At 35.6% G+C, this 26949-nt stretch overlaps 1 protein-coding gene across 2 annotated transcripts in view; it reads right to left on the reverse strand.

The window, feature by feature from the left end:
* Positions 1–26949, reverse strand: part of pak1 (p21 protein (Cdc42/Rac)-activated kinase 1) — a 77651-nt gene that overhangs the window by 37597 nt on the left and 13105 nt on the right. The window contains exons 2-3 of one of the 2 annotated variants that reach the window (XM_055012175.1): positions 24785–24849; positions 934–1153 (exon numbers count right to left, since the gene is read on the reverse strand). In XM_055012175.1, coding sequence (XP_054868150.1) covers positions 934–1126 — 193 coding nt within the window. In that variant the 5' untranslated portion in view covers positions 1127–1153; positions 24785–24849. Of the gene's footprint in view, positions 1–933; positions 1154–5299; positions 5442–24784; positions 24850–26949 lie in introns of those variants that run through there. The other variant, XM_055012176.1, reaches the window with a different exon arrangement.

Below are 26949 nucleotides of genomic sequence, written 5' to 3' on the forward strand. Positions count from 1 at the left end.
ACCAATTTTGCCTGGAATGACTAAAAAAAGGTCAAAAAAGACTCAAAAACATTCAAACTAAACAAACTAAAACTCCACAAGGGCTTAAAATTTATCAAAAACGACAAAAAGCACAAAAATACATAAAATACATAAAATCTGTCCAAAAATACGAAAATACGTTCAAAATGACATGAAGCTAGTAAAGAATTCCTTCAAAATTTGCCAAAAACAATTTTAAAATTACTTAAAATATGTCTAGAATGACTCTAAAAAGATTCAAATTTACTTCAAATGTGCCCAGAATTATAAAAAACTATTTAATTTTAACCATTATTATTTTTTTTTTACTATTATTCTGCACATAAAACTCTTTTATTTCTATTTACGGCACATTTTTTGCTCATTTATCTGCATTTACGGTGGTGACAACTTCAATTTTTCAGCTGCATAATCATAAATTTGCCCCCAGGATTAATAAAGTACTTCTACTCTGGTCTATTCTATTTTACAGATTTTCCCGAATTTGTTAAATTACAGATAATATCTTGTAAAATCAGAAAAATTAACATGTTAACTGAAGAAAAACTGGCAAAAACAACACATGATATCGGTATTTTTGTGTATTTTTTAAGAGTAATTCATTGTTTTGCAACATGTAAATATAAAATTAAATCTAAAAATATTATTTTTTAATTATCTGCTGTTATTTTCACCTGTTTTTAGATTAGTACTCTTGCTGAGAGTGTGTCACTGGGTTTTACACAATATTTTAATTTTTACAGTCTTAAATTTAACGGTTTTGTTCACTTTGTCCACCAATAAGTCAATAAAGGTTATTCAAAGAAGATCTCATTTTTCATGTAAAACGTTTAAAACTTAAGATAAATTATTTTCCATGAATCTAAACACATTCCTGCAGGTTTCTTATTGAATTAAAGAGAACAAACTCACTCTTGTCTCCTCCTCCCGTCAGGATGAAGCGGATCGACCGGTCCTTCTTCTTCTTGTCCTCCGGGTTCGGTGGGAGGGGCTTAGAGCCGTGGTTCAGGGGGGCGGGGTCTTTGTTGCAGGAGCCAATCATGGTGCTGGTGTTCCTCATGGGCGGAGCCGGAGGTTTGTCCTCGACCTCCCCATTATCAGACATCTTCAGATAGGCTGCAGCCGGCCGCTCCTGCAGGAGACAGCCAATCAGAGAACAGGAAGGTGGGAAACAACCAAAAAATTCCCAAAATAACATTAAAGCTGCTGTTATTATTTTGAAATTTATTTTCTATCCTAACAGAGAAAACCCAAAACTTTCAGATAAAGAACAGAAAACAGAATTATTTTAAACCCTAAATCAGTTATTGATTTCCGACTAATCAATTCATGTCAGCACTAATAGTCGCTAAGTAAAGAGAACTTTGATATGTGTGCTCTGAACAGTAGATTCTATGCTATTTTTTATCTTTATCTATTAAGGATAAGACAAGAGAAGATATATCAATTTAAATTAAGTAAGAATGTTAAGACTTTATAAATCCTGAATGAAAATCCTAAAATTGCATTTTATCAGCGTTTCTGCACAGTAAAGTCTGTTTAAGAGGAGAAAGAAAGGAAAGTTTCCATTTGCTCACTGAGTGGTTTGTTTGATCTACAAACACAATGATGACTAAACCATGAGGAGTGTGTGTGTGTGTGTGTGTGTGTGTGTGTGTGTGTGTGTGTGTGTGTGTGTGTTTTAGTGTTTTAATGACGGGTTTTTTGTCGACGTCTTCAAACTAAAACACTAAAATCTTCAGAATCACAGAGTTTAACCTGCTGATAAACTTAACCGAATAAAACACAGAGGAGTATAAGATAATCAATTATATATTATATTAAGCAGATATACCTGATATATTATATTGTATTAATCAGATATAGAACAGCTCAAAATTTGTCCAAATAGACTCAAACCTGTGCAAAATGTCTCAAAATGATTCAAAAATGTTTTTAAAGATGTCCATAATGACTCAAAACTAGCCATTGTGCAAAAAGACTTAAAACTGTTCAAATAAATTCCAAAAAATCTCCAAAATGACTCAAAATTCACCCAAAACAACTCAAAACTTGTCCAGATAGACTCAAAACTGTTCAGGATGACTCAAAACCTGCGTAAAGTGACTGGCTCAAAACTATTCCAAAATTATTTTTTTGTCCACACTTATTCAAAAACCTGCCCAAAACAACAACATGTCTGTCCAAACAGACTCAAAACCTGTGCAAAATGACTCAATATTTGCAAAATTGTTGAAAAATGACAGAAAATGTCCAAAATGACTCAAAATTTGGCCAAAATCTAACTCAAAATCTGTCCACATAGATCAAAACTGTTCAGAATGACTCAAAGCTTGTGCAGAATGCCTCATTATTTGTACAAAATGTCACAAAACTATTCAGAATGTATTCTAAAATGTCCATAATTGCTCAAAAACCAGACCAAAACAACTGAAAATGTGTCCAAATAGACTCAAAAGAATTCAGGGTGACTCAAAAGCAATAGAAAATGACTTAATATTAGCCAAATGTTTGTCAAAACTGTTGACAAAATGACAGAAAATGTATCCAAAACAGCTCAAAACTTGTCCAAATAGACTCAAAGTTGTTCAAAATGACTCAAAACTTGTGGAAAATAACTGAATATTTGTCCAAAATGTCTCAAAACTGTTGACAAAACAACGGAAGACGTCCAAAATGACTCGAAATTGGGCCAAACAGAGACAAATCTGGTCAGGAGGACTCAATACTACCTATAAAAAGGTAATCTGATTAAATCTGTGACCCTAAAGAGCCGCAGAAAACTTTACACAGATGTAAACAACACGAATTAATGATTTTCATGTGTAAATGCTTGAAAAAAGAGCTTTTCCGGACTAAAACAACAGAACCAGAACTCATCCAAGCTGGTCTCTCCTCCAGCTTTCTTGGCGTTACAAAAGGTGTGCCACAAGGTTCTGTCTTAGGACCCGCTCTCTTTACTATTTATGTCAATAATGTGGGTCAAAACATAAATGCGTGCGTTCATCTTTATGCTGATGATACAAGCATTTACTGTTGCCCTTGTGTTTGAATATCTTCAGTCAGCATTTGACATCATTCCGTCACATCTGTTAAGCCTTAGACTAGTGTTAAATGCTGATAAAACAAAAGTTATGTTGTTTTCTGGTAAAAAGAAGGTGCCAGAAGTTCTCCCTGGTATTACAACTGCACAAGGTACCCCTATTGAGTTGGTGGCATCTTACAAATACCTCGGCTCACAATTGATGATAGCATCTGTTTCAAAACCCACATCGAAAATCTTTGAAAGAAACTGAAATTAACCCTCCTGTTATCGTCATTTACAGGCACCAAAAAATATTGTTTCCTTGTCTGAAAAAAATCAAAAAATTCAGCAGAAAAATCCCCCGAATTTCTGGAAATTTGCAAAACCTTCAGGAAGAAAATTCCAATAATTCCTTAAAAGTTTCCCTTATAAATTTTGTTTAAAAAAAAAAAAAAAAAAAAGTCACCCAAATTTGGCAAGAAAATTCTTGTAAATATTTTCAAAAAATGAGTAAAAATCTTCCCAAAAAATCCTAAAAATATCTAAAGTGATTACATATATACATCAATAAAACTTCTAATATTTCTTTAAGAACAACTAAAATCCAGTGAAATTCACTGGATTTTGGTTGATTTTTTTGTGAATGTTCTTAAGAAACATTTTTAATATTTCTTTTTTTCCACCAAAAAATGTTCATAGATTTTCCAAAAATGTTGAAAATGTGGACATCAGAAGTTTCACTGTGAAAATTTTTTTTCTCCACATTTTCAAACTTTGAAACGGGTCAATTTTGACCCGCAGGACGACACCAGGGTTAAAGCTGGGTGTCTTTTTCAGGGACAAATCCTGTTTTTCTTTTAATGCCAGGAAACGGCTTGTTGCTGCCACCTTCTTGCCTGTTGTTGATTATGGAGATATTGTTTACATGAATGCCTCGACCCACTCTGTCAAACTGTCGGACGCTGCTTATCATGGAGCTCTTAGGTTTATAACGGGCTGTAAACCTCACACACACCACTGCCTTTTGTACTCCCTGGTTAACTGGTCATCACTGTCCACCTGCAGACTTCTCCACTGGTATCATTTCATTTACAAGTCCATCCTTGGTCTGCTGCCCACATATTTATCCTCCTTCATGTCATGTAAACAATTCAGCCATAGTCTACGTTCCCAGGACTTTTACCGTCCCCTCAGTCCAACCAGAGCTCAGCTAAACAGCTTTTTCTTCCTCTGCCCCCTCAGCCTGGAACTCACTACAGCACAGTCTGAAGACGTCCCACTTGATTCCCCTGGAGGACTTCAAAGGTCTTTTAAATACCATGGAAATATCATCTTTTAGGACTTGTTCTTCGTGTTTTTACATTTTAACTTCATTGCTTGGCACTTTGCACATCCATTTTGATGTCTATGTTGTGTTTTGTCATGACCCTGTTTGTCTGGAACTCAGTGTTATACTGTATTGTTATATTGTCTAGTACAGGTCCTTAGTGTTGTTTGTCAGTCACTCAGTTTTGTCTTATGTTATTTAAGGACAGGTCCCTCTTGAGAATGAGACTCAGTGTCTCAATGAGACTACCTGTATAAATAAAGGCTAAAAAATAAAATAAAATAAAAATGTGTAGTCAGAATTAAATCATTAATCAGACAAATCACTGGTTTAAAAGGTGAATTTTGTCTTCTTCTGTTGTGTCTGGTGGAACTTTTTCTCACCAAACGTGAACATTTTGCAGCTTCGGCAGAACAAACGTGACATTTTTCAGCCTACAGACGGGGAAACCTTAAATAAAACGTAAAAACCTGACAGATAAACATGTAAAACGGTCATTTTCTGCTATTTTGGAAGCAGTTTACAGGATAAAACAAGACCTAAAATACTATATTTATATAATTAGCATAAAGAGAGCAGGAGACTAAAAAGCCGGGAAACATCAACTTTCTGAGCTTAAGTTAACATTTGTTCTGTGCTGTCTTGATTCTATCTCATATTTTGACTTAATAGTTTCAATAGTTTATGTATTTATTCGTGTTTCTATAGATTAAAAGTCTGTCTGAGAGGCTTTCCATGCAGGAAAACTGCAAATATAAAGAAGAAACATCACAAAACTGGCAGTAAAGTCGACTAAAAATGCAGAAACAAACTTTTTCTTGACTAATTGTTCAGAGATTTAACAGAATCTCACACGTTCAGCCTCAAAACTACCTTAAAGTTTCCGTTCTAAACAAGTAAAACTGTCAGCAGATTGTAGATCTTACCTCAGTAGATGCAGACAAACATGTTTACAGCTTAAAACTGATCCACAAACAAACAACAACAACAAAAAATCCCTCAGAGTGAAGAGAAAACCTGGATCTACTGAGAGTTAAAGTCCAGAAAACAGACTGAGGCTGGAGCCGTGGAGCCGTTCGACCAATCAGGGCTCAGCGTGTGATGTCACAAGGTGAGTCATACCAGGAAGTTTCACACACACACACGCACGCACGCACGCACGCACACACACACACACACACACACACACAGATGCTGGAGAGTCAACAGAAAAAGTTTGATTCCATCACAAATCATGATATTTTTAGAACATAATTCTACTATTTTTCTAAATCTGGATATTTATGAAAACATCTGTAAACTTTAATCTTCACTTATCAAATATTTTCCAAGATAATTAGTTTAAAAACTGCTCATAAACTCACTTTAAACTCTTGGATTGTTAGACTATCTACCGATATTTCTGTTTTTGTTCTAGTTACTCCACCAAGGAATGCAGTGGAGTTATGTGACAATCGGTGTTGGTCTGTCTCTGTCTGTCTGTCTGTCTGTCTGTCTGTCTCTGTTTGTCTCTGTCTGTCTCTGTCTGTCTCTCTCTGTCTGTCTGTCTGTCAGCAACATTACTCAAAAACAGACAAACAGATTTGGATGAAATTTTCAGGGAAGGTCAGAAATGACACAAGGACCAAGTGATTAGATTTTGGCAGTGATGCAGCTTATAGTCTGGATCCACGGATTGGTTAAAGATTTCTGCATCACTGCGAGACAGCGGCACGGCATCACTGTAACCATGACAACAAGTGAACACTCGAAATTGGCCCAAAACAGCTCAAAACTTGTTCAAATAGACTCAAAACCTGTGCAAAATGGCTCATTATTTGTGCAATATGTCTCAAAACTGTTGACAAAATTATCAAAAAGTGTTGATAATTACTCAAAAGCATTCCCAAAGCAACTCAAAACAGGTCTAAATAGACTCAAAACTGTCCAGGATGACTCCAAACTTGGGTAAAATGACTGAATAGTTGTTCAAAATGTCACACAACTACTCCAAAAGTATTTTATAATGTCCACAATTGCTCACAAACTGGACCAAAACAACAAAAAGATTGTCCAAATACATTCAAAACTGTTCAGGACGACTCAGAGCTTGTGTAAAATGACTCAATGTTTGTCCAATGTTTGTCAAAACTGTTGAAAAACTGACAAAAAAAATGTGGAAAATGACTGGAAACTTGTCCAGGTAGACTCACAACTGTTCAGGATGACTCAGCACTTGTGTGAAAAATGAAATCTTTCAAAGTCCAAAAGAAGTTAATTACCAGTTTAGGAGCAGTTTAGTGCTTTTTCTGGGAAAATTACCAAATAATATACAGATTATGAGACCAATAATTATCTCTGGAGCAACAAATGGATTAAACTGATTATTTCAGCACTATGGAGGGAATAAAACACATTAAACACAATCCAAACTTCTGCTTTCCATGAAGGTTTCAATGTTTTAGAGTAGAATAGAAATACTTCATTAATCCTGAGGGGAAATCTGGTTGTTGGAGCAGAAAGAGTGAAGTTCCCACTACCGTAAATACAAATAAATAAGCAAAAATGCGCAGTAAATAAAAACAAACAATTTAAAAAAATATAAAATGTCCGTCGTAAAGACTGTAAAGGTGTTTTTCAGATGATTTAAGATAAAAACAAACCAAAACTTAAAACCATCCTTCAACACACAACAGTTTATTGTGTCTGCTGAGTATAAAGACACACACACACACACACACACACACACACACACACACACACACACACACACACACACACACAGAGACACCTGAACTTTCAGACACACACAGAAAGAGCTAGTGTGTATTTACAGCCACCAGACACACAAACAATGACTGTTTAGAAGGAAGTGACACACACACGTCACACACAAACACTGACTCACACCTGAAACCACCACACACACACGCGCACACACACACACACACACACACACACACACACACCAGACGTCTCACATTTCAAACCCTGATGTCAGTTTCAGCAAACTCCTGTTAGTAAAACAAACCCACACAGTGTCTGCTTCACACACACACATGCACACACACACACACACACACACACACACACACACACTTTGATGTTGTCAGAAGTCACCAGTCGATGACAATCACAGTTTCAGAGGACTTTCCAGACTTGCGACAAACAGAAACTCTGTCAGAATCATTCCCTGAAGACTCATAAAGAACTAAACTCTGAAGCTGCTTTTGTTTCATCACTAACAGAACATAGAAAACTAATTTATATGTCAGGATGAAGCATTACACGAATGTGAAAAAAAAGTTCAAAATGACCCAAAACGTGTCTAAATAGACTCAAAACTAGTGGTGGGACACGATTTAAAAAATTGATTTAATTAATTACAGGCTTTGTAATTAATTAATCGCAATTAATTGCAGTTTTGTCAAATAGCAATATTTGACACAATAAGTGAAGTTTTTCAATTCAAATAAAATTGTGGTTGACAGTTGAATCAATGAATAGACATATAAGTGTTTAGAATTTAAAATTTATTTTAAAAAAGGAAAATGGAACATATAGAAAAAAGTGATTTTGATGACTTAAAGCCTGAATTTAGTTGTTTTTTCCACTGTATGGCCCATAAAATCAGCATAAGTAGTTCAAGGAGCTTCAGAAAGTTGAAAATCCAGAGATTCATTCTGTTTTCATCTTTTCTGGGTCTGATAAATGGTGTAATTTTGATGGTTCTTTTTATAGGAATATCAATTTTTATTTATGTAATTTTTTATAAGCAAAAAGTTTATAATTAAGTTAATAAAAGAGATATTTTTGTTGTTTAGGTTATTCCTCCTCCAAGGAGGCAGAGCCTCGACGGAGTAAAAACTTAAACCACAAAAATGTTTCATTTCTATTTATCTGCATTTTTCATCTGTCTGCTACATTCACAGATTACTGCAAATCTAAGTGCGATTATAGTGATTTTATTCAACATTTTAAGACTTTCTGTAAACTCAAGCACTGTCTAGAAAAGTGATCTATTATGGGATGGCTACAAAATGACTCGAAATTCACCCAAAACAACTCAAAATCTGTCTAAATAGACTCAAAACTGTTCAGGATGACTCAGAACTTGTGCAAAATGACTCAATATTTGTCCAAAATGTCTCAAAACTACTACACAATAATTCTAAAATGTCCACAATTACTCAAAAACATGCCTAAAACAACAAAATATTTGTCCACATAGACCAGGGGGGTCAAACTCAAAGCACACTTTAGGCCGTGGGCCGAACAGGATAAACATTTATTGAACACATTAAAAGTAAATGTTTTCTGAAAGTGAATAAGAATAAAAACAGACAGGAATATTATTCCACAATAAATAAACTTAAACTTTATATAACTTAAAATACTTTGCTTTATATAAAAATGTCTTGTCAAAATTATAAAAGTTACAACTATGAACATGCTGCAAAAAACATGAAAAAATGAAATAAAAATGATGCTTTTCCACAAAAGTAAAAATAACAAATCAAAACGTTCAGTTTTCTTTGCTCTTGGGCCATTTTAGAAAAATAAACTTAAACTTTAAATATCTTTAAATATTTCTGCTCTCCATAAAAATGTTCCCGTCAAAATCATACAAATTCAAAATATGAGCATGGTCCAAAAAACCCTGGAAATATAAATAAAATTTGTGCTTTCCAGCAATCAAAACGTTCAGTTTTCTTTACTCTTATGCTGTTTTGTCAGAGCTGGATGCTTGGCATCTCTTCTTGGCAACAAGTTGGTTTACATTTGGTGCAAGGTTCTGTGTTGTGGAGATTCTCAGGATGGACTGCAGGTGTTCATCAGTGAGATGACTCCTGTGTGCTGTTTTGTTAATCTTCATCACTGAGAACAGCTTCTCTTGAATGCAACATGTGTGACTCACAATTTGAGCAAAATCATTCAATATTTGTGCAGTATGTCTCAAAATTATTCTAAAATACTGTTAGAATATCCATAATCAGTCAAACCTTGCCCAAATAGACTCAAAACTGTCCAGAAGGACTCAAAATTTGTCCAAAATGTCTCAAAACTGTTTTATAATACCCCCAAAAAATCTAAAGTGCCTCAAAATTTGACAAAAACTACTCAAAACATGTCCAAGTGACTCAAGAAAAGTCAAGAATGACTCAAAACGTGCAAAATGACATACAAACTGTCTCTTTACATTAACTTGTGTTCATTCCTAGTAGAGAAACAACTTTAACACAAACTAACCCAAAACTAAAATGTACAAGTTTAGTTTCAATCAACTTTATGTTTTTTTTTAAATTATTATTTTTATTTAAAATATTTATGTTGCATGTGTGTGTGTGTGTGTGTGTGTGTGTGATGTCATAAGAGGCCAGTTTGTGATTTCACATGATGTCACAAAGGGCTGCATTGTACATGCTCAGATTCTAAATGATGTCATCTGTGATGTCATCAGTGATGTCCCGAGGTCTATAAATTCGGAACGACGTCTGGATTCCAATCACATTCTCCTCCAGAACAACTCAGCTGACTTCAAGAGAAAACCTTGAACCGACGCATCTTAGAGGAAGAAGAACTTTCTACCATCGACAAGTTTGATTTACCGAAAGACACGAACTTTGAAGAAATGGCTGCACCGAGTCTGATTGACTATCTGACCAACACTAAATCAACAATGAACATCGATGATGAGGACAAATGTGAAATACCGGTGACCGACACTCTCGGAAAAGTGTTCTTAGTGAATCTGGACGAACCAGAACCACCGAAAAAACAGACATCGGCTAAACCTCCCATTCACAGAACATCTTCCAAAGATCCGTCTCCGCTGGTCCAGCCAGAACCACCAATGGAGCCAGTGGACCAGACTGAGCCACCAGTGGAAACAATCACTCTCTCCAGAGAGGAGATCTTGCCAATAGTGACCAGATGCATTCAGAAGATCTCTGAGCTTCAGTGGAACATGTTAGCAACAGAGACGCTGGATGTTTCCACGGTCGCTGTTCTGATCGACGTGTTCACCAGCATAATTCAGAGTCTTGCTGCCGAGACCCTGAAAATTACCCTTAAAATCCTTGAAGAGTCCAGGACTGCTGACAGCGGGCACTTCTACATTTCCCTGGGAGACTCCCTCTTCGGCAGCATCGCCTGGGCTCTCGGTGTCCCGTCGGAAAAGTGTGAAAGTGCCGAACAGCTGACTGAGCTGGTGGAGATGGAGGTTTCAGAGAGGGTGAACTCTGCTCTGGCTCTGGCCAACAACAGTCCAGTTCTGCCTCCAGAACCTGCCATTTACATCAGCGGCACCAAGTTCAGCATCGAAACCCTTCGTCAGATGGTGTCTCACTCTGCCGCATGTCTGAGAAGATGCGCGGTGAGGCTGAGCGGATTGTGCTGCAGACAGCCGTACGGTTACAGTCACCTGGACGAAAGCATCGAAAGCATAAAGTCCAAAATCTCTGTTCCTTCAGTGACCAACTCTATGAAGGGCATTCTGGAGAAATGGTCCTCAGTGTCAGATGTGGTCTCAGGAGAGGCTCAGGAGGTCCCCCCGGCCCTCAGCAGCACTCCCTCGGCTGAACGTGTTGCAGCTGATATTCTGACAACTATACTCCATGACATGCACATATGTGAGTCTGGAAGTGGAGCTGCGTCTCCTAAAAAATCTCCCAGAACTCATTTTAACATGGGCCTGATCGCCAGGAAGGTCAAAAACTTTTTTTCGTCAGCCGGCACCAAAATAACTGTTCGCGAAAAACAACACAGTCACTTTTCCAAGGCTGCTAAAAGGCAGTTTGAAAAAATGATTTCAGACTTGAAGAATGCCTGGAAGAAAAAAGATTCAGAGTTCCTCGTGGATCTGAAACAGAGGTCCGATCAGTCTCTGATCCAAAGCAGTGACGAAGAATTCACTTTACCTGGAAGTGTTCCACAGTCTCCCAGGTTGACTCCAAGGGCAACACCTTCACCGAGCTACCTGGTCGTCACACCAACACAGTCCAGTAAAGATCAGGCTTCAGTGGAGTTTGACTCCATCGAACCTGCTCTTGACAAACTGTACGACATTTTTGACCAGACAGGCAAAGCTGGAAAACAGAGAAAAGTGCAGGAAAGACTCGACAAACAGATCAGGAAGTTAACAAGGGAACTGACTGATAAAATATACAATCATCTGATGGTTGGTCGTACATATTACATGCCCGTCGCTCCTCCAAGAAGATGTCTGTCCGACACCGTCCTGTCCAAGATCAATAAGCCGGTGGTCGGCACTCAGCTCCCCTCTTCCCCTGAAGTCCTGTACGCCATGACAGAAGACGTCGTGGGAAAATATCTACAAAACATTTTATTTTGTGTTCAGGAGCTGTCGCTAGAAACGGCTCACAGTGAGGAAGTGGCCGGAGCTCTAGAGGACATCACAGAGCTCTTCATCACAATCACGACCCCACCTGAAGAACCACAGATTCCTGCAGCCCAACCGAGTCCTGGTCCAGGTCCCAGCGATGCTGCAGGTTCTGCATCAATCTGCAGGGACGATGAGGCTGTTGTTTCTACACCAGTTGTAGCCCTCAGACCCTCAGAGTCTCTCTGCAGCTTGACATCAGTGTATGAAGAGTCAGAACCAATGACCAACTTCATCGCTGCTCCTCAACCTGAGTCTAAAACATCAGATCTTCAGTCTGAGGTTGAGGCTGAAACGTCAAGTCTTCATCCTGTCATCAGCGCTCTGCTCCAGATGGTGATCACTAAATCCCTGGCCAAATCCAGAAAGCTGTTCACCATAGACGACCTCCAGGCCGTCCTGAAGCGCCTGAAGGAGCTGCCGCTGGACGACATCGAGATCCCAGGCGACGAAAGAGTCAAGAAGATAGACAAAATACCCAAAGCCATCGTGAAAGATCTTCACAGGGTGTTTGGCTCAGCAGACAACCTGATGGAAGCAGCACTGACACCAGAAGATCTGTCCTTTGATTACATTGTTGTGAAAATTTTTAAAAGGCATGTGAACGCGATGGCTCATCCAAAAAAGAAACCTGCAGTCGCCCGGTTCTTGTCAGCGGTGGGAAGAGCCTTCACAAGAGCCTTCGAATGATTTACAGGATGCAATCTCCACCTTTCCTCCTTGTAGTTTGAAGGAAAAAAATTAGCAGCTCAAGAAGCATAGAAAACATGTTTCCTTCAAAATGTAGGCCCACTTAGATGAACAGACCTCCTCACAGCGCTCATGTGATTCACCTGAAGCCAACATGAGCTCTGTGAGAAAACAAGCCAATTTAAAAGTTACAAAACATTAAACAAAAAATTTTATAGTAAAATAACTAAATTTTATAGTAAAATAACAAAACTAATTAAATTCATAGAAAAAAAGCTAAAAAAAAATAAAACAATCAAATTTTAAAAAATAACTTGAGAAAAAAAATCAATAAATGAACTCAAAATAAAAAAACAACAAAATACATGTCGGTTTCTATCAAATGTTTTGTGCCACACGTCCTGTTATATTTTATGTAAATATTATTTTCTACTTTCACTGAGTAAATGTTTTAACCAACAACTGTCCTGATCATAATGACCAAATATTCAATCATTTTCAGGATTTTAAATACCAGTTTGGTCACATGATGCTGCAGTGGTTGTTTTTTAAAACGTGATTATTTTCAACATACTAAAGGTTTTTGTTTTTTTTTTTATTTTCATTATCACAGTCTGGGATTTGTCAATGATTAGCAGCAACATTAATTCTGATGAAAGATTATTTTATGTCAGATCTTAAAGACAAAAATGCGTTAGAAATGTGTCCAAATAGACTCAAAACTGTTCAGAATGTCTCGAAAATTGTGCAAAATGATTCAATATTTGTCCAACATGTCTCAAAACTATTCCAAAATTATCAAAAAATGTCTATAATTACTCAAAATCATGCCCAGAACAACAACAAAAATTGCCCAAATGGACTCAAAACTAGTGCAAAATGACTTATTAGTCCAGTGTTTGTCAGAACTGTTCACAAAAGAACAAAAAAATATCCAAAATGACTCAAAATTTGCCCCCAAACAACTCAAAACCTGTTCAAATAGAATCAAAACTGTTCAGAAGAACTCGAAAATTGTGCAAAATGATTCAATATTTGCCCAAACAGTCTCAAAACTATTCCAGAATTATTTTAAAATGTCCACAATCACTCAAAAATCTGCACAAGACAACTAAAAATTGTACTAATAGATTTAAAACCGAAAAACTTTTAAGTGCCGAAAATGCCAAAAAACTTGTGCAAAATGCTTGATTATTTGCACACTATGTCTGAAAACTGTTCCAAAATGATTTGAGAAATGCTCAGAAATGCTCGAAATTTGTCTAAATAGACTCAAAAGTGTTCAGGATGACTCAAAACTTGTGCAAAAATGATTCAATATTTGCCCAAAATGTCTCAAAACTATTTCCAAAATTATCAAAAAATGTCTATAATTACTCAAAAGCATGCCCAGAACAACTAAAATTGTCCTAATAGACTTAAAACTAGTGCAAATGCCACATTATTTGTGCAGTTTGTCTCAAAGCTATTCCAAAATGATTTGGAAAATGTCCGTAATTACTCGAAATTTGCCCAAATACACTCAAAACTGTTCAGAATTAATCAAAAAATTGTGCAAAATGATTCAGTATTTGTCTAAACAGTCTCTATTCCAAAATTATTTTAAAATGTCCACAATTACTCAAAAACCTACCAGAAACAAAAAAAAATGTCCTAAAAGACTCAAAATTTGAGTAAAATGCCACAATATTTGACCAAAATGTCTCAAAACCTTTGACCAAATTACAAAAAATACCCAAAATTACTAAAAATTTGCCCAGAAACAAACTGTCCTAATAGACTCAAAACTGTCCAAAATGACAACAATTCATAAAACAACTCAACAATTTCAACAAATTACACCAAACTTATTGTTTAACCAACATCAGTCCTGATTTTAAAAACCAAATATTCATTAATTTTCTGGATTTTAACCCTTTAAAGGTCAGTTTGTTGACTTTTTCATTGGTCCTGAAGTCTCTGAAGTGCTGCTGTTGTGATGCATCCTTCTAGAATCTGGACTTTAAAGTATGACATCATATGTGAGCTGTGGCAATGTTGCCTAGCAACAGCCAAAGCACAAAAACAAACCCAAGATGGCTGCCGGTCGTCTGATCTACTTTATACTCAACATTGTTATTTTTTATTCTCATTTTTCAGGTTAATATTCTAAATTTACCTCATTTTTAAGGTGCAAAATTTAACTTTTAGCTCATTTTTAGGTGCAATATTTCACTTTAATCTCTTCAGGCGCAATGTTTAATTTTTCTCTCATTTCAAGGTACAATATTTCCTTTTTTTTTTCAAATTTTCCAATTGCAATATTTCACTTTTATCAAATTTTCAGGTGAAATGTTTCACTTTTATCTAATTTTGTAGGTGTAATATTTCATTTTATCAAAATTTTTAGTGCAACATTTCATGTATATCTCCCTTTTAGATACAATGTTTCATTGTCATCTAATTTTCAAGGGCAATATTTCACTTTTATCTAACTTTCAGCCATAATATTTAAATTTTATCTCATTCAGTTACAATCTTTCATTTTTATCAAAATTTTCAGTTGCAATATTTCATTTTTATCTCATTTTTAGGTGCAACATTTCTTTTTTTATCTCCTTTTTAGGTGCAATGTTTTATTTCTATCTAATTTTCAGGAGCAATATTTCATTTTAAGCGCAATATTTCATTTCCATCTGATTTTTTGGGTACAGTATTTCATGCTGCAGAAACAGGCTGTACATTTAGTTGAGCTTGCAGACCCAGCAGGGGGAACCCGCCCTGCTGCAGCCCAGGAGAGAGCACCGTCTCTGGGCGTGAGGAGGCCCCAGAGCCCCCGTCTGCTCCTGGAGCCGCTGCTGTAAACCACACGGTACAAACTGAGATTCAGACGGCGGGAGGCGGGAAACAGAAACAGGAAGAGACAAAGAGGAGCGGAGACAGATGAGGAGGCAGATGGAGGCGTTGCTGCCGGACTCGGGCCAGAAACACGACGAGGAACGAACCAAACAAAAGACAGAAACACAGAAACACACAGGTCTGAGACACGAAACACAAAGAAGCACCTCAGAGACGGATTCCTGGAGCCAACGCCGTGTCGTCATGGCGACCAGACGGACCCACAGGCCCCGGCTTCAAATGTATATTTTAACATATTTTATTTAACAGCAGCGGCGAGCAGGACATCACACACACACACACACACACACACACACACACACACACACACACACACACACACACACACACACACACACACACACACACACACACACACACAGAACCACACCCTTTATAATTTGCGTCTTTGAAGTTTGAACTTCAGACGCATAAATAGAAATTTATTTATTCCCTTTGGGGTAATTCAGGCAATCCAGGAGCTGCTGCAGGTAGGAAAAATACGGAAAATAAGGCACAAATCTGCTGAGGAGGATAAAAAAAAAAGAGAATTAAAAAGTATAAATACAGTTTAACAATAAAAATATAAGAATTATGTGTGTATAAAACCCTCATATGTCTTATTCTTCTTTGCTGTAGAGCTCCTTTGTTGTCCAGAAACTATAAAAACACATCACTGTTGCTTTCAGGTTCATTTATTACCAAAAATGAACACAAACTATACTTTAATTAAACTCACAAACCGTCCCACTGCCACAAAAACTCTCCAGAACACCAAATGTGGATTAATCCTGAATAAAATAATAAAATCCTCCTGATTAGCAAAACTTTCTGGACAGATTTTAACCCTCTGAACCTCAAAACCTGGCAATGAAAGGCGTTTTTTCTTAAAAAATAATGCAGAGAAATAACTAAAATCTCCAAAATCTCACTTTTTTATCAGCTTAGGAACTATAAAGACCAATAATCATCAGATTTTCAACCTTCTGGTGTGTGACGGGGAGTTCTGTCACTAAATCTAAGCTTAAATTCCACCCCAAAAACAAAACAAACACAAAAATGGATTTAACAAGTCTCATGTAAAAATCCATCAAAATTAAACCAAGGGATCCTGCAAGATTCTGTAAAAAACAAAAAATTCTGCAGTCCTCAACACAACTATTATGCCTTGACTGACTCGGCTGTGACAAACAGTTAATTTACAATAATTCTTAAAATAAACGCAGCTCAACTCAGACACAGTGAACAGAGCAGCAAGTTATTGGAGATACATTCAGCATGGTGAAACATTTCTACAGATGATGAACAGAGACTCAAAACTGGACAATAAAATGTCAGAAATGATAAAAATCTTGTCCAAAATGACTCAAAAATGGCAATTTTTAAAAACATTTTGAGTCATTTGAACTAATTTGATGTAGTTTTGGGCAGTTTTCGAGTTATTTTGGACCATTTTTGAGTTGCTTTTGGAAAATTTATTGTTACTTTGGACATGTTTCAAATCATTTTTGGACAATTATTCGTCTGAAAGTACAATAAAACAGGAGTACAGGGTCCAGTATGACTCAAAAATGGTCATTCTGAACATATTTTGTGTTATTCTGAGCTAGTTTGAAGTAATTTTGGACATTTTTTAGTAATAATTTGAACACTTTTTTGTTACTATGAACCAATTTTGACTGAATTTGGACAATTTTATGTTAGTCTGCATTTTTTTCAAGGTATTTTAGACACATGTTGAGTCATTTGAAAAAGTTTAAAGAAATTTGCAGCAGTTTTCAAGTCATTTTGGATAATTTTAGACTAAAGGGACAATAAAACCTACTGGATCAATAAGTAAATGCAGCACAGCTCAGAAACAGTGAGCAGAGCAGCGAGTTGTTGGAGATACATTCAGCAGGGTGAAACATCTTTCTACTGATGATGAACAGAGACTCAAAACTGAACTAAATTTGTTTAAAATGACTCAAAATTTGTCATTTTAAAATACATTTTGAGTTATTTTAAACTAGTTTTAACTAATTTTGGATAGTTTTTATGTGATTGTTGAGTCTTTTGGACGTTTTTTTTGGTTACTTTGGTTGAGTTTCAGGTTATTTTGGACAATTTTTGAGTTATCTTTGACCATTTAATGCAACTTGTAAAACTATCTTAAACTATACTATTACATCTAGGAGTTCTCTCCACTTTAACATATGGTTGTGTTGTTTCCAGGACTTCATATTAAATGAAAAAGTAGTCCAACTGCTGGGAGTTTTTCAGCTCAGAGAATCAGGAAATCATAAACTACTGAGACATCCAATGTCAGTGAGGTCATTTTTAGGTGCAATATTTCATTCTATCTAATTTTTAGGTGCAATATTTCATTTTATCTCATTTTTAGGTGCAATATTTCACTTTTGTCTCACTTTCCAGCTGTAATATTTCATTTTTATCTAATTTTTAGGTGCGATATTTCACTTTTATCTCATGTTTTAGGTGCAATATTCAATTTTATCTCATTTTTAGGTGCAATATTTCACTTATATCTCACTTTTCAGCTGTAAATTTCACCTTTACCACATTTAGTTGCAATATTTCATTTGTAGCAAATTTTTCAGGTGCAATATTTCATTTTTATTTCCTTTTTCATACAATATTTCACTTTGTCTCATTTTTTAGTTGCAAAATTTCCCTTTTATCTAATTTTTAAGCTGCAATGTTTCATTTTTATCAAAATTTTCAGGTGAAACATTTCTTTTTAGGTGCAACAAAATAAATGTAGCGTGGCTCAGAGACCGTGTTGTTTACGATACACAAACAACAACGTCGTCCACCAACTGACCAAAACACACTCCCAGTAATTATCAATCACATGTGAGAAGAGGCTGCTTAGCACAATTAGACTGTTTAGTCAGGTGGTAATCAGTGTGTGTGTATGTGTGTGTGTGTGTGTGTGTGTGTGTGTGTGTGTAGGTGAGGGACAGATGGTAATTTTGAAGAGGAGGACGTGGCCAAACATAAAATAAAGCATAGACGAGGAGGAGAAAGAGGGGGATGGTTGGTTAAATTCTGCATGAAGGAAGGACGAGACGAAGCCGAGTGGGAACAAAGATGAAAATCAAGAAATGAAGAGTGAAAACATGAAGAAAGGAAAGGAATAAAAGACTGAAAGAGATGGACAAAAGAAAATAGAGAGTGCGTGACTAAATAACAGACTGTACATTAGCAGGGGGCGCACACACACAGACACACACACACACACACACACACACACATACACACAGACACACACACACACACACAAAGACACAGACACACAGACACACACAGACACACACACACACACACACACACCTGCAGGTGTCAACACGTCCCTTTTTAGTTTCCAAAAACACAAGGCAAGTCCTCACAACACGAGTAAACACAAGAACACGCAAACACACAAAAGTTCTTCTTTACTTTATATGAACTTTCTAAAGTAAAAACTTTAAGGCAAATTTGACAAGAAATCAAGTTTCCACTTGAAATTCAATTATTTCTGATGTTCTCAAAACACAAGTGAGTCCTCACAACATTAGTAAACATCTATAAACACACACAAATACACAAAGGCATGTTTCCATCTCTCCATGTCACATTAACTTACTGTCATTTCCTAGAGACACAACTTTAACAGAAACCAAGCCTTCACCCTAAATTAAATTATTTCCTATATTCTAAAAGACATATAAGTCCTCACAACATTAGTAAACACATGTACAAACACACACACCTCTTTACATTAACTTCTATTCACTCCTAGAGACTCAGTTTTAACTCAAACTTAACCTTAAACCAAATTTTCATCTTGAAATTCAATTATTTCTTTTGTCTCGCCCCCAAAACACCAGTGAGTCCGCATAAGATAAATAGAAACAAGTATGAACAAACACACAAAACACAAAAAGTTGTGTTTCCATCTGTTTACATGAACTTTCTAGAGACTTTAACTCAAATTCAACCTTAAACCAAGTCTTCAACCTGGATTTCACAGATTTCCAGTCCTCACAACACCAGTAAACTCTCTGCAGTTAAAGGTGCCTTGCCCGAGGGAACATCAGACAGACCATAATAAGCGCAGACAGACCATAATATCTGATCGGGTGTCACATTCCTGCTCTCAGTTTACCCACAATCCTTTGTGCTTCAGGTTTCTTTTCAGAGTTTTGAAACTCAGTCGATTTTACAGCTGACTAGAAACACGATCAATAAGACGGAAATAAAAACAAATACCTGAAATTCCAGCTTATTTTATTATTTATTGATAAATTCAAGACTCTTATTAATTTACCGTCCAAACTAGTAGACATTTGTGCAAAACTTGTGTCACTGAAACAGGAAATGATCCTTTAAGATGCATTTTTATGTAGAGTTTTTAGCACGAAGTTACTTAAAACAATCTTTTTTTAGTTTTTCCCCCCTCTGGTTGTTGTTTCATTTATTTATTTGTAGGATTTTGTTCATTATTAATGCAAATTTAATATTTTTGGCCGATTTATGGGACAATACAAGATATTTGATGACGGATTTCAGTAAAAAAAAAGTAAGAAAATCCTTCACGTTTGAATTTAATAAACACAAAACGTTTTATTTATCAAGACGGACACTTTAGAAGTTTAATCTACAGACTCTTATTAATAAAAAACATTATTTGCAGACTATTTATACAAAGTATTGAATGTTTTAAACAACAGCTATTTTAATTTATCACTTTGTCTAAATTTTGTTTCCAGCTTCTTAAATGTGAATATTTTCATTTTTTTTCTCCTCCTTTCTGACAGTAAATTCCACATTTGTGCCCTAAAAATGACTTTCTTTTTGCTGTTTCCTTATCACTTAATTGACAAAATAATTAACAGATTAATAAAATAAAATAAAATACACAAAGTATCTCTAACTTGTAGAATTTCTGCTCACCAACCCTAAAAAACCCTAAAAAAAAGATGTTTTTAGAGTTTTATAACTGAGAAAATCTCTGTATTGTTCTGTATTTTACATCACTGTGTTGTTTTTGCTGAAACATGCAGACAATTAGTAGCTAAAAACTGCAAATATTCCTTTAAATGTACATTTTAATGAATCATTTTACCAAAGCAAACAGACCTGAGTTAAATATTTCATTTTACTGACTGATTTTTTTCTTCATTTCCAGTTTTTCTGCAGCAAAAAACAAAACAAAACAAAGAGTGAGGATGTGATTAAGTGTGTGCAGCTCATTGATTATGCAGCTTATTGTAGGAAATCATCTGAAAACCTCCATCCAGCCATCTGCTCAGCCACGCCTCAGAGAGAGAGTGGTTAAATAAACAGACATAATCAATGTGGTTTCCTCCCACTGAGATCATTTATCCGATCTGCAGCATCGTTTACAGCTCAATGAATGAATGAATGCATGAATGACTGGGCGGCTGACATCTCTGTGTAAATAAAACCTTTTTTTCATGAAAGTCTCATTTTAAAGCCCTTTAGATGAATTTCCATCCATCAGATGAGCAGCTGCTGAATCGAAACTCACTTTTTTATGAAGAATGAAAACAGAAACGATGAACAAATGAAGCCTTCCTGCCAAATGTCCAAAACACAAACAGAGGAACTCTATTCTGATCTCAGCTCTGATGTTGAACAAAGTCTGCTGAACTAAAAACCCAAATTCCAATGAAGTTGTATAAAATAAACCCACCTACAAAGCCTCAACAGTTACAGGAGGTCCTCGACTTACGATGACCGTAACCCTAACCCTACGCAAGTTGCGTTTTGTTGTAAGTCGGAACTCCGGCAAAAATGTAACATGCATCATGTCGGTGTTTCAACCTGTTCCAAGTGTTTTATTCTACTTAACTTCACTTCCATGGAGATGACTTTCCTTTTCTTCGAAGCATCAGAAGAGTCTGACTTATGCTTGGGAGCCATAATGAAGGCAAAAAGTTAGTGAATGTAGCACAATCCAAGGTGATGTACAACCGATGTTGGTGTTGAGTGGTTACCCATGATGCATTTTTACATTTTTTTTAGAACCAAAACAACAAACCAACATGCCAGCGAAGCAGCATCAAGACATAAAAGCCTGATAAATAACTGTGTCACTGACTTTAGCTGGTAAAGGAGCACCATGACAGAGACTTCTATGAAGATTTGTGACTTACAGCCAGCAAAGTTGGAATAAAGTAACTCATGACTTCTACACTTCAGTGCAACCATTTTTGCAGATTTAGGCACAAACTTAAGGTGATATTTGGATTTAGGGATCAAATTTGGGACATCCCTAATTTTGGCATCATTAATCTGTCACGACTTTGGCGTTGCGTGATAATCCATGATGCATTTTAATTGATTAATTGATTGATAGATAGGGTTAGATCTACGTTTGTATGTATTTTACCAGGTTTGAAGTGTTGCTTTACAAAAAAACAACAAAAAAAAAATCACATTTGGGGTAACTTGTCCAATAAAGCTAAACATTATAAACAAACAGAAAGGCATGTGCAATATTTTATTTTTATGGCATTTTCCATTTGCAATTTTCATTTAATAACATTTTTCCGGTGCAATATTTAATACAATCTGTTTCTTTGGGTGCAATATTTCATTTTTATCTCATTGTCAGTGCAATACTTAATTTTTATTTCATTTTTCAGTTGCAATATTTCATTTTAATGTAATTTTTCAGTTGCAATATTTCATTTTAATTAAATTTTTCAGGTGCAGAATTTAAACAACCTATTTCTTTCGGCTCAATATTTCATTTTTATCTAATTTTTCAATTGCAATATTTCATTTAATCTAATTTTTCAGTGGCAATATTTCATGTTTATCCCATTTTTCAGTTGCAATATTTCTTTTTATCTCAGTTTTCATGTGCAATATTTAACTTTTATGGCATTTTGCAGTTGCAATTTTCATTTAATCAAATTTTTCAGGAGCAATATTTCATTTTTATGTTTTTTAAAGTGCAGTATTTCATTTTTAGCTCATTTTTCAGTTCAATATTTCATTTTTATCTAATTTTTCAGGTGCAGTATTTCATTTAATCTAATTTTTCAGTGACAATATTTAATGTTTATCTCATTTTTCAGTTTCAGTGTTTCAACAACCTATTTCTTTCGGCTCAATATTTCATTTTTACCTAATTTTTCAGGTGCAGTATTTCATTTAATCTCATTTTTCAGTGGCAATATTTCATGTTTGTCTCATTTTTCAGTTTCAGGATTTCATTTAATCTAATTTTTCTGTTGCAATATTTCAAGTTCCCTAATTTTAAATGTGTGTGAATATCAAGGACACACTAAAGAGGTACCACTCTCTCTCTCTGAACTTAATCGATGCTGACATGAACTCTGAGGTCACGTTCAGACCCCCGACTGTTGGATCTGATGTCTCAACAGAATCTGACCTGAGGACAGTTTTTATAGTTTACTAGTTTCAGTCTCTGATTGTGTAATATTTCATATTTATTGTGTAACGTTTTGATTGTATGTCTAAATTTGTTCATCTAAATCTGCACAACTTTCACGACAACTAATCAAACAAAGAAACGTAAAGAATAAAAGACAAAAAACAAGAATAAGTTCATAAATATTCACTCAGACTGTAACACAGACCAAACATTTCTGTCTTTTCTGTCTTTTATTCTCAGTATTTGTCTCGTCTCGTCAGCTTTTACTGCGTTTAATCTGAGTGGAAAGTTTTCTGTTCATCGTGTGAAGGAAAGAAGAAATCACTGAATGAAAAGAAGAATAAAAGAAGAATCTGATCCACAAAGATGGAGCATGAAGGAAGAAGACAAAACAGAAACTGAACCCCTGATTCACAAATAAAGAGACCAAGCAGAAGAATTTACACCAAAACATTTTTCACTCAACGAACGTCTCTCAGCTTCATTCTCGAAAACATCCGTCATTAGAAATGAATCATTAATTAATTAATTCCGTCATCAAATGAAAGAATAAATCACACTGTGGTGGACACTGAGCCTTACGGACTGAAGAAAATTAAAGTTTTCCAGCTATAACCTTAGGAAAAATCAACTTATTGCTAATTTACTGCTTTTAAATCAGCAAAAATATTAGTATTTTAAAGATAAACGCTGTTATTTCAAAGAAAAGTGATGTACATTCAGGACTAAAGAATGGTAAATGGTCTTATCATTATATGGCTTTTCCCAGTTTTGTTAAATTATTACTGCTAGTATTATTATTATTTTTACAATTTATTTAAAATTACATTTTTATTTATGTAAATAAACAATGTCCCCACCAAATATCTATATTTTAAATTAAAATAAATAAAATAGACAAATAAAATAAATCTAAATAAGGACGAAACTACAGTATAAATAAATTAAAGCAAAATAAACAAAATATATAAAATATATTTTAAAAAGACCAAAATATGATATAAATAAAGTAAAATAAAGTATATAAAAAATCTTTAAGAAGGACAAAAAACTATATAAATAAAGTAAAGTAAAATACATAAAATAGATTAAAAATACATTTTTAAAAAAGGACCAAAATAAGGTATAAATAAAATAAAGTAAAAAAATCAAATTTATAAAAGTCAATGTGACTCTTATCTTTATGAAACTATAACGCTGCAAATTAAAATCTAGAACTGATTTCTGCATCAACATGTCGAGTTTATTTGTATTTTAAAACATTTTCTGCTTTCATTTATCTATAAATTAATCCTCTGATCACCGGATGGAGGAGAAAATATGTAAAACTTCATCTGGTCACATTTTATTTCCTTCAGAACATCTTTGTTGTTGCACAGAAACATACATTTTAATGACAAAAGTTTTTTTTTAGTCATTTTTCATGAATTTTTCTGAGATTATTCACCGTTATAGAACATTTCTCCTCCTCCATTCACACTTTATAAATGAATGAACACTGCAGCAGAACATTAAATATGAATGGAAACTCTCCTCCCCCACTAGACTCCGCCCCTCACCATCAATAATGGACGCTGCAGTGCATGATGGGAAACCCACTTACATAATGAGGAACACTGAGGTTCTGTTTGGTTCCTCAAAAAATGATCTAATGATTAAATACATCCTCAGGGTGATAAATGATTACTATTATTTCATAGTTTTTCCCTGTTTTGGTAAATTTAGATGATAACTGGTAAAATTAAAGAAAAAAGTATTAATTTACATGTAAACCCTTAAAAAACAGGTCAAAACTGTAAAAAATGAAAAGATGAAAAATGTCAAAATGTTATTTTACTGATATTTGCTGTTATTTGAAAGGAAATTCACATCATGATGCTGCCACCACCATGCCTCAGGTCATGATGCTGCCGCCACCATGCTTCATATCATGCAGCTGATCTACAGTGAAACTATGAGCTCTTTAACTGCCTCAGAGCCTCTGAGCAAAGCACAGAATCTCCAGAATCATCAGTTCATCAGAGTTTAAAGATATGAACATCAGCTGACCTGTTAACGTCGTGTCGTCGTCACTCCTCCAACAGAAACTCAGTCACAGTTGTTTTAGCTGCAGCCTGAAGAGAGAGAAAAAGGTTACAAGATGTTTATTATTATCAACAGAAAGTATTTTATTTTCTCAGAACAGAATCAGTTCATCAGATCTCATCTTTATAATCATTAAACAGAAATGATTCAAAGGAAAATTTCACGTTTTATGACTCATCTTTACAGTCCGGAGGTCAGAGAGGAAACAACGTTCCACGTTAGTGTCAAGCTAATTTAATCCAATATTTTAAAATGATGTGAAGAATGTTTTCCATTCATTAAGCTCAGCTGTCATAAATAAGTGAAAGCAGATTTTAAAAATAATGTTCAGAGTCTGAACTTCATTAAACACCTCAGTGGATGTGAGACCAAAACTTCAGAAAAAGATGTGAAATTTATACGTGTGAAAACATTTCTATTTACAGAAGTGTTTTATTATCATAATTAAATATAAAATATATCATTTTGTTAGGCAGGAAGCAGTTCCTGTTGCTTTTTTCTGCATCTTTTGAACAGATGGAGTCCAAACACAACAAACCTGCAGCAGCTGTCCACACATTAACACCTCAGTGAGTAAATACACACAAATGGACACACACACACACACACAAACACACACACACACACACACACACACACACACACACACACACACTGATTCCAGATTAGTTCTCTTCAAGGTGTTTCTAAACTCTCATTATCGCAGCTTAATGCGACGTGTTTACACCTGCAGGTCTGTGTGTGTGTGTGTGTGTGTGTGCCTGCGTGTGTGTGTGTGTGCGTGTGTGTGTGCGTGTGTGTGCGTGTGTGTGTGTGTGGCTGTTTCAGCCACACACACACACACAGACAGCTGGCCAGTGTTAGCGGTTTTATCTGTTGCTAATCATCTGAACATTCGGCCACTAAGCTGCAGGTTTGATCTGATCTGAGGTCCAGAGCTTCTGATGGTTTAACGTCAGGGTGTCAAACATGCGGCCCGCGGGTCAAAAACCGGCCCTCCAGAGCATGCGATCCGGCTCGCAGGATGACTTTGCAAAGTGTAAAAACTACACCAAGACATTAACAGCCAATTCTACTTTGTAAAACCATAAATTTAAAATAACATCTAGATCTTGACAAGCTGTTTCTATCATAAAGTAAATCAGTTTTGTGCCTTTGCAGATAAACTGATCTATAAATGATAAACTGATTCATCATGTCGTTGAAATTTCACTTATTTTTCTACAGAAACTTCAGTTTGTTCAAAAAATGCGAACATTTTCAGAATGCACTTTTACAGTAAAACAAAAGGGGAACATTGGGAGTTCTATGGGTTATTATGCTCTGACTTTACTGGTCCTGTACCAAAAAGATTTAACAGATGGAAAATATTCAGTGTACAGGGGTTCTTCGACTTACATCAGAGTTCCGTTCCTACTGATCTACATAAGTCGATATTCGCTTTAAGTCGGAACTCTGGCGAAAATGTAAACAAAGCCGTTACGTGCATCATGATATCGATCAAGTCTTTGGAAAAGTCATGAATACCAATGACTTTCATGCATGTTTGAGTCATTTTACAAGAAGATAACAGAATATGTTGCACTGTTTTGACAGCTTGAGCATTTTATCATATTAATTTCAGTTCCATGGAGATGGATTTCCTTCTCTTCAAAGCATCAGAAGAGTCTGACATACACTTGCGAGCCATAATGAAGGGCAAAAAGATAGTGAATGTAGCACAATCCAAGGTGGCGTACAACCAGAGAATGTAAACAAAGCTGTCTGATAGCGCTACGTGACGACGTGTTCGTCCGCTCCACTCGTCAACTAGTTCTGATGTGACGACAAAACACCATAGGTCGACAACGTCATAAACCAAGTAGTTCGGCCACTATACTACCACCACCATGCTTCATGCCATGATGCTGCCACCACCATGCTTCATATCATGATACTACCACCACCATGCTTCACATCATGATACTGCCACCACCATGCTTCATATCATGATACTACCACCACCATGCTTCATATCATACTACCACCACCATGCTTCACGTCATATTACTACCACCACGCTTCATATCATGATACTACCACCACCATGCTTCACATCATGATACTGCCACCACCATGCTTCACATCAT

The sequence above is a fragment of the Amphiprion ocellaris genome, chromosome 7 (genome assembly GCF_022539595.1).
Source record: "Amphiprion ocellaris isolate individual 3 ecotype Okinawa chromosome 7, ASM2253959v1, whole genome shotgun sequence".
Taxonomy (NCBI): Eukaryota; Metazoa; Chordata; class Actinopteri; family Pomacentridae; genus Amphiprion; species Amphiprion ocellaris.